This window comes from Lytechinus variegatus, chromosome 8 (genome assembly GCF_018143015.1).
Source record: "Lytechinus variegatus isolate NC3 chromosome 8, Lvar_3.0, whole genome shotgun sequence".
NCBI lineage: Eukaryota > Metazoa > Echinodermata > Echinoidea > Temnopleuroida > Toxopneustidae > Lytechinus > Lytechinus variegatus.
The window spans coordinates 9,421,654-9,434,586 of record NC_054747.1 but is presented as its reverse complement, the minus strand read 5'-3'; the positions used below and the strand labels follow the sequence as shown (position 1 = coordinate 9,434,586).

The window sequence follows — 12,933 nt, the reverse complement described above, 5'->3', positions numbered from 1 at the left end:
GTCTTAAAGGTATTGTTTAACTTTGTGAGCAACCGATTTAAAAAATTCTCAAACCAAGATAAAACATGTGTACAAGTGCATGTATTAGAACTAATAAACCCTGAAGACAACCATTATTGAGAATGAAAAGCTAAAACTACAAGGCAAACCCCGATTTTGTAAATAGGCGTCTTATAGACACCTAAATAGTACACATAAGTGTATGGGATGAAATTAAGATGGTGTTTCCGGTCACTTTATATTTCAATTTTTGAAGCACTGAATAATGATTTTCGAACGCAATTTTTTCAGGGCTTCATTTTTGTAACATATCACAGACACAGGTGACAAGTGTGACCTTCTAGCTCAGATTTTTTAATAGTCAAACAATGTTAACCAATCACTTTAATACGTGTATACGCATTTCGATCATAGAATTTGATCTCATGAAGTGAGGCCATTTACTTGCTTAATCAAAATTTTCCCTCTATTTTTTCTGAGGGGGGGGGTAGGATAGATAATAATAATTGTATTGGATGGCTTTATTTCATGGAATACCAGATATATTCCGCTTGTTAGGGCCAATATCCACTCATGTGATTTGGGAATATTTGCCCAAATTCTTGGAATATTTCTGGTCCTCTATTTTAAACCGTCCAATATAATATGAATATTGTTTTCTCTGGAAACATTTACAGTTCTGTGATGTTATCCTATAATGTCTTTTATCACTATCTGTATTCCATTCTGTATGATTATAATTTATACAGTATTTAGGCTACACGTAATTTATGTAAATTCAGTGTCAAACAAATGTAATTGTAAAATGTGAGCAAAACAATTTTCTGAAATGTGGCAGGGGCCTTGCTAATAATTATATAAACATTTAGTACATAAATGAATAAATAAATAAATGTAATTATTTCATTATTTATTATCATTAAATACTTTGGTTTCCATCGTTACAGGTTCCATACGAGATGAACGTCTTCATCGTATGTTTCTATCGGGGAAGATATCTATGCTGAGACCGAAGCAGAATGCCGACTCCTGGTTTAATATCTTTGTCATTCATCAAAACAGGTAATACTTTTATAACGAATTGCTGAGACAATCACATGTCTCTTCATTCAAAGAGCGACTTTATTATCTTTCTTTGTGATCCTGGTGGGTGTTTCATAAAGCGGTTTGTAAGTGATGAGCAACTTTTTGAACAACTGATGATACCTTCTTGTTGTAAATGATACACACCAGGTTTTCATTGGTGTTGATGTAGTTCATAAGAAAGGATTGCCAGTCATTCGTAAAGTCACTCGTGACTTACAAACAGGTTTAATGAAACACCAACCAGATTCTTTAGATTGCACATTTTCATTAATGTTCAGATTACTGTCGAAGTTTTACTCGTTGAATTCCCCTTTTCCTCTTTGTTGTTAGTCATGATCTTCAAATTTCCTTTTCCTCTCTTCTCTATTATCTGCATCTTTATCTTCTTTATCGATATGTTGGCTCAGTTGATAGAGGATCTGCCTACAACCAGGAGGTCGGGGGTTCAAGCCTTTGCTGCGTCAGACCAAAAGATATTTGAAGATGAGAGCTGCTGCTACCCTGTTTGGCGATCAAAGATTTAATGGATAGAGCAACATCAATCTGGTACTGCTCAGTGGCTGCCGGACCAACGATCAATTGGGCAAAATTAATTTTTCCGATGTTTTCTTTTTGGACCATAAAATAAGGATTTCCATTTTTATTTTATTTTCTTTATTGTCAAATATTACAGAGCAAAGCATGGCGAGCACAACTGCATCCCCGAGCAGTTCCTGACAATTTTATTTTTTCGTGCACTCACTTCCTCTTTCCCCTTTTCGTGGAAATCATCATCTTCTACTATATTGGTTTAATCTGCAATATATATTTTACCTTACAGAGCGAAGCATGGCGAGCACAACTACATCCCCGAGCAGTTCCTTGACAATTTTATTGACCTGGTTATTTGGGGTCACGAGCACGAATGCCTGATTGACCCCGTATGGAATGCATCACAGAATTTCTTCATCAGTCAACCTGGTAGTAGTATAGCCACATCCTTGTCACCGGGTGAAGCAGTGCCAAAGTGAGTTCAAGCTATCATTTTGTAATTTTCCTCTTGTTGAACTTATTGAAACTTTGTGTTGATAGCCATATATTGAAATTTTGTGTTGATATTCATATCCTTGCCCTTCTCTGGGAAATATTCCCTGAAGATCACCATGGCTGTTTTTATAGATTAGTAGTGTTAAGTATATATTCTAGTTATTCATATTCTGCTTGCAAAGTGGAAATCTCTTGGGAAGTAGCAGCCTCTTTCTTGGAAGTGGAGACTACCATTTTGTTAGCAAGTTAAAGGTAAAATAGTGCAGGTTAGTGGTAAGGCCATAAGATATCTTTTTAACCTTTATGTCTGATATCAATCATACATACAGATCTGTATTTTCCTAGTTTCTGTGTTTATTATATTCTATTCCCTTTTTCGCACCCTCTCTACCTTTCCACCCAAAGACACGTAGGTCTCTTGCAGGTTCGCGGTAAGGCCATGAAGTGCACTAAGCTCAAGCTTGAGACCGTCCGTCCATTCTATCTAGAGGATATCACCCTCCAAGACACCACACTCGATCCAAACGATGTCAAGATCACAGAGAAAACTGTTGCATTCTGTACAGAAAAGGTAAATGGTGGCAGATGTAATGCCTTGGTTATTTTTGTATGCAGTGCCCCTCTGCAGCCTGTAAAAAAGGCAAATATTCTTGAAAGAGGTTTTGATTATACCATGGCAGAGCTGCCAAGTAGTACTGATTTTCCGTATTTAGTACTGAAAATAGAGAAGAATACTGATGGTTTCATGAAAAATACTGATTTCTAAAGTTTCAGTTTATGTGTTGTCCTATGGTACTCCTGTGAAAATACTAATTTCCTCACCAAAATACTGATTTTCAGCCTTGAAAATACTCAAATGTTCTTGTTCAGGTTGGCAGCTCTGCCATGGTACAAAACCATGGTTTATGCAGATTTCTCCTATTATCCAATTAGGGGCCCTGTGCCAAAAGCATGCATTTACAATTGGACTTTTCTAGTGTAAGCAATGAAATAAGCGTAATTATGTGCACAAACCTGTATAAACCATGGTTTTATACCATGGTACATTTGATGCTCCTATTAATAACATTAGCCATTAATCTCTTCTGCCATCTACTGACCAAAACAAGCAACTCTGTGGAGTGAGTTTCTCAATGATGAAAATGTTTCATTGTTTTATGTGCAAATATATAGTTACCTGCTTTTGAAACGTCTATGTATCAGAAATTAGGGGCTATGCAACTCCTATTGATTTAGCATCATTTTTTTTTGCAGGTGTTTCTGCATTTATTGAAAATTCAATATATCAAACACAGTAATCATAATGAATATAAAGAAATACAAAAATAAATGAAATAATTACAAATTGTGACGATTACATAATAGAATAATTTACATAGATATACATGTACATGTAAGTAATAATAATTATATAAGATAAAATGCAGTGGCCAGCTATCATAAGCAAAATGCTTGAGAGAATAGCAGCCAAAGGAAGGCAGCTACATGAAAACCATTTTAGAAAAAAAAATCCTGAATGGCATACAGAATATCCAAGGTCAAGATTTTTTTTAAACAGAGCATAGAGTTCATTTTGTCAGTGGGAGGCATAATCATATTTTCAATCTATTTAGAGAGTCTCCAAAAGGTTTGGCAAATTTTCTAAAATTGTAAGACATATCCCATGGGCTTATCGAAAATGCGATTGTATGATCGTTGCAAATGCAGACCATGATGTAGACAATTTCATACATTCACAATTTTTTTATTTTAATCTTAGAAATATATGCAACAGTGCAATTGCATGGATTTGATGATATAGAGGATCCTTACCAAATAACAAATTATGATGGAGAGGATTTTACATGTTCCATTAAGAATCAAACTAGGTTTCTGTTTGTCTGTAGGCTGATAAAATCAAGTATCAGTTAGATTTCAACCTTGTTACTGACCTTCCAACTGTCCATGGCCCCATTTTATGAAAGTTACCATCATGGTAACTTTGCACTAGCGTACCTACAGGGGGGGGGATGGTAGAGGGGGCAGACTGCCCCCCCCCCCACTGACGAGTCACAAGTGGCCCGCTCCTTTTTTTTTCCTTTTTTTTTTCTTGTCTAATTTATCTTCTGGTACTAATCCTTTATTTGTGGTTGAAGACCTTTGTTGTTGTTTTTTTTGCTTGTCAAATTTTTGGCGTACAAATTTGCCCCCCCCCCTGTTGAAAATCCTAGGTACGCCACTGTAACTTTGTCATTGGTGTCTTTCATGGAATCCTTGATTTTGATTGGCTGATCAGCCTTGTTACCATGGTAGTTATCAATCATTCGATGGCAAAGTTAATTTTATATTACCGGTAAGTACTGTATATGCAATGGGGCCGAGGTCTTAACTGGATCATCCAGATTTTCAGCTTTCAAAATGGCAAAAAATCTAGATGTCTAGACTTCTAAATTTCTTGTAAGAAAAACAAATAGGAACAACGATAGAAATTCACAAGCCCAATGTCATTACACTACAGTATACTTCGAAATATTTTGCAACCTTCAATACATCACTTTTAAGTCTGAAAATTGTGTTTCCTTACTCTTTAAAGTTGGTAAAATCTTGGAGTTTCAGGGGGCAAGCTCTGCGCCTGGGCACACTGCGGGGGCCCTGGCTGGCAGTCTCCTGCAGTCTCCAGCTCAGAACTTCAGATTTTGTATTTCCACACATTTGTAGGTATGGTATTTGCTTATGTTTTCTACACAGGTTGAATCCTTGATACAAAAAGCAGCTGATGAGCACACAGGGAACAGAAAGCAGCCAGACCTCCCTCTCATTCGACTAAGGGTAAGCTGTGTCAATTGCACTTTGTAGTTTATAAAGTTATCCGATATAAGTAAAACTTCAAAGAATGCACACCTGATAATTATTATAGGCATTTATACAGTATACAAATAGCGAATAGGCATGAGTGCGATGGTGCGAGATTTGCATTCGGTGAAAGAAAGATGCTCTATTCAACGAGGCGTTAGCCAAGTTGAATAGAGCGTCTCTTTCTTTCACCGAATGCGAAATCTCAATTTCGCATCATTGCAAGAATAAGAATATTCGCTATTTGTGTTGTACAATGCCTCAGAATTTAGTGAAAATATGAAAAAAAAAGTTTATCCCTGTAGTAATCTATGAAAAGGGAGCAAAAATACTGTAAGTGAAAGGCAAAATCCCATAAGCGCACATGACCTTGGGCAGCATTGCCCATGTCACCAGCAGGCTTATACGTGTATTGCACCTTAATTTTAAAGTTGGTAAAATCTTGGAGTTTCAGGGGGCAAGCTCAGTTGCTCTTTTTAGTTTAAAACACCCACACAGAGTATCTGTAAAATTGCGAAGAAATTCACACCTGATAATGTTCTTTGAAATGCACAATATATTTTGCTATGCACAGTAGCATATTTTCATAGTAGCTGCACAATATTAATTCCTAAATTTTCTTTATATTTTTTTTCATTTTTTACACTGCCCTTTTATGTTTTTATTGCATGTTGTATGATTTTTGTTGCTATGAACGCACCACATACTCTGTGAGTGCCACCGTTGTTAAGGTGTATGTTAAAATAAAAAACTCTAATCTATTAATGCTCTTTTATTTAATATTACTTGATATTATTTAATATTATGATAATAGGTATTTAGATCATGCCATTTATCTAGAAATGGTCTATTCACCACACATGGGTTGAGTGCAGCAAACTGTGGATCAATTTATTGCTGAAGGAAATTAGCCATGGCTGGAATTCAAACCAACAGCCCTCTGTGGAGACTAATCTGCTGGGCCACAATCCTCCCTAGTTTTGTTGAAATATAAGGCAGAGATTCCCCATCCAGAAATGCCCTTGGCTGTTACATCGTGTATGTTCTTCACTCATTGGTTTTAAATTTGAATGAAAATCCTATAGTCTTTTTACATCATCCTCCCAGTTTCAATGGGCATTGGGTTAACTTTCATGATATAATCTTTGAAAGCTGCTTTATTCTAGATTTCCCAAGGTTTTATAGATTTTTGTTGATAATTGAATTGGCAAGTTCTCAGTACCTTGATATCCACCCTAACAATGCAATATTTGAGAGTCATCAGTTTGAAATTTCTTTGTTCATAATCTTTAGTCTGAATGACTGTTTTCTCCGCAGGTGGACTACAGCGGGGGATTCGATACATTCAATGTGAATCGGTTTGGTCAGAAGTTTGTTGGTCGGGTGGCAAACACCAAGGATCTTATCCGCTTTACAAAGAGAAGGGTACAACTCAAGAAAGAAGGTGAGCTGGATTTTTTGTTTTGTAGATCGTGAGATGAGGATGGTCAGATGGATGTGTAGGGTATTGGTATGCGAGAGAAAGAGAAACAAAGACTTCCTACAGTCAATGGGCCTGGTAAACGATAGGGCAGGTGATGAGAAAGAGTAGGCTGAGTTGGTATGCTGGTGTGGCTAGGAGAGAAGAGACCCAATGGCCCAAATTCACAAAGGTGGTTTTGAAAACCAACGGTTGAGTCCATAGTTAATGCAGATTTCCTGTAGAAATTACGCTTATTTTACCGTGTATCGGGCGCGTGTAAAAAAAAGTCCAGTGCTGATGCACGCTTTTGTCACAGTGCGCCAAATTGACGCCTGTTGCCGTGGTTATCCACGCTATTTTATTCATAAGTCCACTGTTTGAAGAGTGGACTATTTACTCAAAACAGTGGACTCATGAATGAAATAGCGTATTTAACCATGGTAACGGGCGTCAATTTGGTGCACTGTGACAAAAGCATGCAGCAGCACTGGGCATTTTTCATACACGCGCCAATACGCACTAAATTAAGTGTAATTTATGCAGGAATCTACATAAACCATGGATTCAACCGTGGGTTTTCAAGGCCACCTTTGTGAATTCGGGCCAATGGCTCTCGAGAATACTGATTTTTTCCGTTGCTTGGGGAAATCTCAGTAGCTGTGAGAAATCTGTGTCGGATACCTCCTGTGGAGGAGCCGTGGTGTAGTGGTTCTGACTCTCGCCTTGTAAACAGAGGGTCGTGTGTTCGAATCCCACCGCGGTCTGGCGTCCTTTGGCAAGGCGTTAATCCACACTTTGCCACTCTCGACCCAGGTGCTAAATGGGTACCCGGTAGGATGTGGAAGTCATTGTAGCTTGTCCAGTATTGTGTGCGCCTCACCGGCAACTGACTGGAATACTCCCCAGGGAGTGGAGGATGTGCACACATTGTGTGCGGGAATGACTGATTGAATCCGATGACCGCTGTAAAGCGCTTAGACACGTCATTCCGATGTATTAAGCGCTATATAAAAGCGGATTATTATTACCTCACAAGACATGAGGGAAACCGTCAGAGAAGACAAAAAGGTGTGAAATATTAATCACAATTACCCAAATGACAGGACAGTTTCAAAGAGAGCCACCAAGAAAATGAGAAACAAAGACCTCCTGCAATCCATGGGACAACCGAACAAAGTAGGAAAAACAAGACTTTAATGGCTGCTGTTGATGGTGTTATACAGGTAGTAGGTTTAGGATGTAATCTTTATCATTGTCATTAGTAGCATCTCAATTATTTTCATCATCATCGTGAGGAGGAGCAGGGATGTATTGTAGTTGAGGCCGAAACTTCCAAATCAGGATACCTCCTGGAGAAAACCTTTCATAGGATTTGTACATGTGACTCGGCCCGAGGCCAAATTCAAGGCCGGTAAGATGTGGTCTTGAGGCCGGCTTTGACTTCATACCTGAGGAGGGAAGGTGAGAAGTTGGAAGAGGGGGGGGGGAGGAAAAGGAGGATGAGAAAGAGGCAGAAGGGGGAGGGAGATATCACTATTATTGTGTTTCTTTTCTTTTCAATCATTGCTCTGTGTGAAATTGTGCTCTGGTGAGCATTTCATGAAAGGACTTGCCAGTCCTGCACTGCACTGGTCCCACTGCACTATTCGAATAAGAGTTGGGGTAAACCCCGGTGTAGTGGTCCACCTGCATTCCCCCAACCAGTTATATTGGGAGGAGAGACCTGCGGGTCACAGTTCTGTGTGCGCACCCTTCTTGGCGACTCAGATTGGCTGGCTCCTCCAAAAATGCGCCTTCGAATGTCTTTGACAGATATATGTCGCTATACACATGCTTTGCATCATCATTATCATCCTGTTTTATCCGATAGTAACCATAGTAACAGCACTTCTAAACAAATCAGAGTCAAGGAAAGTTGTCAGACAACAAATGTTGATGAATTGCTCACCAGAATTCTCCCCTATCTTGGTAAAATTAAATTGACATGTCACAAAGATTGCGGGGGGGGGGGGGGGGGTGAAGTCTGTGTTAAATAATTTCATATGTACATGTAATATCCATTGAAAGTGATGAATTACTTATGATGGAGTTGAGATAGCTTACCAAAATAAAAGTTTCATGTTCTGTCTATGAATAATTAGTTATGGCTGTTATAATAATAACTTTACTTGTATATATAGTGCTTAACAATCTAAGCGCTCCACATTAATGTAGCATAATTGCCTTGGCTAAAGCAGAGGAGGTGTCAAGTGCACTGTGTTTCAAGGACTAAATGTTACTTTCACCTTAATTGTAGATACCAAACCTGGTGAAGACTTGGGAGAGTTTCTCAAGCCAGAAGCCCTGGAAACAGAAAGAGTTGAAGACCTTGTCCGGAAGTATTTCTCAGAAACAGAAGAGGTAAAATTACCCTTAAAATAAGTAGTCCTAATGATATTTTTTCACTTATTGGCAATGCAAAGATCATGATTCAAATCCCTGGTATAGCATCAGTCATCCTCTGGAAAGGTATTTCACTTGTAGTAGTCCAACTTTAGGTGAATTCTTGGAAGGTTTATTCCATTGATTTAATACTTATTTAAATATTCAGAACAGTTCCTAAGAGAGAAATATGATCTATTAGACAGGGAGTTCGGGTCAAGGAACATTGTTTCATTAAAATAGAAATAATATGTTTGTTTAGCTGGTTTTGTGTAATGTTAAATGATGAATTGTATAGAGATATATACTTTGAGAACCTTTCTAGCGTAAAGTTTAAGTAAGGTTTCATGCCAACTAAATGATGTTAACTATATTCCTTATGCAGATTGCTCTGTATTAATGTTTTTTTATCATCTTTCATCGGGCAAAGAAACTTTCAAAAGAAAAAACCCCATAATTTTACCTATGCTATAAGAGGTCAATTATTGATTTGAATATGTATCGAATATGTTTTAGGGCTCAACATGAAAATTGTTAACCATAATTTTTCTGTATTTTGTATTTATATTTATTTATATATTTGATTTGTAACTTTGTGTCTTACTGTAATTGTCCATATAAGTGTTTGTTTCTTTAAATTGCGAATGATCCAATATGTGTGGATTTTGATCAATAAATTTTGAAACTTGATAAAACTTGAAACCCATCTTTCATTTGCTCGTAGTAAAAATAGCTAGAACTGTTGTCAGAAAGGGTGTGGGCCAAGCCCTTGTGGAATACATATTTATATATCTTTGATCTTTGCTTATATAAAGTCAGAGCAGCTTTAACTGTTGTCAGAGAAGGATTTAGGCCAAGCCGTCTGGGAATACGTATTTATATACATGTATCTTTGATCTTTGTTTATATGTAGTCAAAACAGCTGGAACTGTTGTCGGAGAAGGGTTTGGGCCAAGCCGTCCGGGAATACGTTGACAAGGAAGAGAAGGAAGCTATCCAAGCCCTCGTTAAACACCAGCTGACGCAAACACAGGGTCAACTCAAGACCAGGAGAACAACGGAAGATCACATCGACGATGAGGTAGGGATTTATGATCCGGGGGGGGGGGATGTTTGATGTAGATTTAATTGAATTAAAGATTACATTTGTAGGTATTGATCACACCTTTATGAATAACATAGTAAATCCATCCCCATGTGTGTCCATTTCTGATCATCTAGGAAACCTTAATCTGTCCTTGCGTTTAAAGGTCAAGTCCACCCCAAAAAACAGTTACTTTAAATAAATAGAGAAAAATCAAACATAACACTAAAAACTTCATCACAATCAGATGTAAAATAAAATAATTATGACATTTTAAAGTTTCGCTTATTTTTCACATAACAGATCTATGCTCAACTCAGTGATGTGCAAATGAGAGAGTCGATGATGTCACTCACTCACAATTTCTTTTCTTTTTTATTGTTTGAATTATACAATATTTTTACAAATTTGACAATTAGGACCTCCTTGTCTGAACCACAAAATAATAAAATAATGAAATTTCAGAGAGGAATGAAACGTTGTTTCACTTGACAATGACGAGAAAATCAAAATATTTCATATATTTCATTTAATAAAATACAAAAGAAATAACGAGTGGGTGATGTCTTCCGTCCCCTCATTTGCATACCGAACAGGATGTGCATATAACTGTTTTGTGAAATTAAGCGGACATTTAAAATATAAATTTCTTATTTTACATCTGATTTTGATGAAATTTTCAGTGTTGTGCTTATTTGAATTTTCTCTTTCTATTCAAATCAGCTTTTTGTTGGGGTGGACTTGTCTTTTAACCCATTTATTGGAGATAATCACCTCTGAACAACAAGCACTCCTTACGCGTTCTAACAAATTCTTCTTTCTGTTTGTAATTGTTTTAAAGTGACTTCGGATCACCGTGGAATATTGGCTGCAAAGCTCTACATGCTGTGATTAGGCCCTAAAAAATAAAGCTAAAGATTATTCAAGTTTTGACAAAATTACGTAGACTCATTAGGAATGTTTGTTAGCCATGATAGGGTTCCCACTGTCATGGAAAATCCTGGAAAAAATTGTGGTCATGGAAAAGTCAGGGAATTTGGAAAATTTGTGAAAAGTCGTGGAATTGTGTTCAAGATACTTTTGAATTTTGGGTGTTGGTGAAACGAGAATGGTACCCTGGTCAGAAACAGCCCATATACTAATGATATTAGATGTTCATGTTATGAGTAAGATAGTGGGTGGAATGGATGGCTGTGAGGGGAGGTGGAGGCCATCATAACGTGTCTGATTTGGAAACCGTGCCAGAAAGGAAGTCATGGAAAGCAGCAATTTAGTCATGGAAAAGCCGTGTAATTCTGTTTTCAAATTTCTGTGGGAACCCTGCTTGAATGCTGATTGATGATTTGATTTTAGCTGTACCATTTTTTTTTGCTAGCTCACTTCAAAGATTATGTATTCAACGTTTCATCAAGATACCGAGACCCTTTGCCAGTATTTGCCATTCTTCAGAGCTGATTGATAATGTTGCTTGTGATTGTATTTTTTTCCCCTAGCTGCATCGATTTAAAGAGGAGAGAAGACAAATGAGTGAAGCAGACGTCACCAATGAAGTCAAAGCAGTAAGTGAGAGTCGTTTATTTTCTATCTAAAAGTTATTGGAAGTGAACGATGCACACAAGATACATGACTTCTAGCTTTTGGCTACAATGGGTGATTTCAAGTTCAGTGTTGACCTTTTGGTGTTGGTGTTAGGTCAATTTTTACATGATTATAACACCAAACATAAAATGAAGACGGTTCTGAGAAGTCACTCACTAGTTGTTTAGATGTCAATAATGTGATCTGGAACAGTTTTACGAATTCTGAGTAAGTTTTGGAGCAAGGGGAAGCAATCAAAATTTCAACACCAAGGCCAACACCGGACTTGAAATCACCCAATATTAAAATAGAGTTTTAAAAATGCTTTCTTTGGTAAGTTACATATTGAGATGTGCAGGGGCTGGGGAGGAGGGAAGGGATGGTTGGGTGGGCTTCAGCCCCTTCCCCACATTTTTTCCAAAACAGTGTACAGAAACATAAAAATTACCATCTTATTGTGATTTTTTGCATGGTTAGCCCCCCACCCCACTTTCAAAAGCATTCCACGGCCCGTGGTGTGCATAGATTTGCAATGATGCGGGATGGAGTTTGGAGTGGGAGGGGGAATGGTGGATGCAAAATACCTATTTGAAAGGCGGCTCTTAGTTGTATTTTACCATTTTTGTATGAGGCAATTTTGATTCTAGGTATTCCTCTCAGTCTAATGTACATGTACCGGTATTTGGCCACAGGTTTTTTTGTTCCTCCGCCCCCACAATAAATAACCCCAATGGTTGTAGTTTGTTTGTGTCCTGCATGTTGCAACAGTTATTTGAACAATTATTGTCATAATCATTACTTTTTTATTAAATCTCACCAACCTTAGGCCATTGATGAAGATCGAAGTCAGAGACCGGATGCCTACTCCCAGGACTACGGCGGAGACAGTGACGACGATAGCATGGTGACGGGCAATGGGGACGCCTCCTCCATGTCTACCAGAGGGCGTGGCAGGGCGAGGGGCGGGAGAGGAAGAGGAGCAGCTGGCAGCTCCGCCACAAGAGGTATGAAGCCAACTCGAACTGTGTAAGTGGGGAGGGGGGACAAAAGTAGAAAAAAAGTTACGAGGGGGTTCGGCGGCGATTTAGCCCCCGAAATGCTCATGAGAGCCCGGGAAATTCCCATTCATCTCAGTGTTTAAGCTCTCAAATGTTTTAGACAGTAAGTTGTGAAAAGTAGCTCCCGAAATTTTTGTTTAAAACTTGACCAGGATAGTGTACTAGATAAAAAGGGACGTTGCAGGGTTCCCAGCCCATCAGGGAAATATCAGGGATTTCAATGAAAAATACCTCAAATCAGGGAACAATGCCTGAAATGAGGAAAAAATCAGGGAATTTTGATCTGCCCAAAAGTCTAAAGCATGGTAGTCAGTCGAACTCTGTTATATTTTGTTGCAAAAATACATGTAATTCACTGCAACAAAAGTAGAAAACATGCAAAACTG

The 12,933-nt window shown here is 38.0% G+C and overlaps 1 protein-coding gene across 3 annotated transcripts in view; it reads left to right on the top strand.

Moving 5' to 3' along the window:
* LOC121419941 (double-strand break repair protein MRE11-like) overlaps nt 1–12,933 on the top strand; it is a 28,475-nt gene that overhangs the window by 10,428 nt on the left and 5,114 nt on the right. For all 3 annotated transcript variants that reach the window (XM_041614426.1, XM_041614425.1, XM_041614427.1), the window contains exons 7-15: nt 948–1,062; nt 1,907–2,092; nt 2,518–2,683; nt 4,840–4,920; nt 6,262–6,388; nt 8,703–8,806; nt 9,741–9,908; nt 11,405–11,470; nt 12,316–12,493. In XM_041614426.1, coding sequence (XP_041470360.1) covers nt 948–1,062; nt 1,907–2,092; nt 2,518–2,683; nt 4,840–4,920; nt 6,262–6,388; nt 8,703–8,806; nt 9,741–9,908; nt 11,405–11,470; nt 12,316–12,493 — 1,191 coding nt within the window. The remainder of the gene's footprint in view (nt 1–947; nt 1,063–1,906; nt 2,093–2,517; nt 2,684–4,839; nt 4,921–6,261; nt 6,389–8,702; nt 8,807–9,740; nt 9,909–11,404; nt 11,471–12,315; nt 12,494–12,933) is intronic.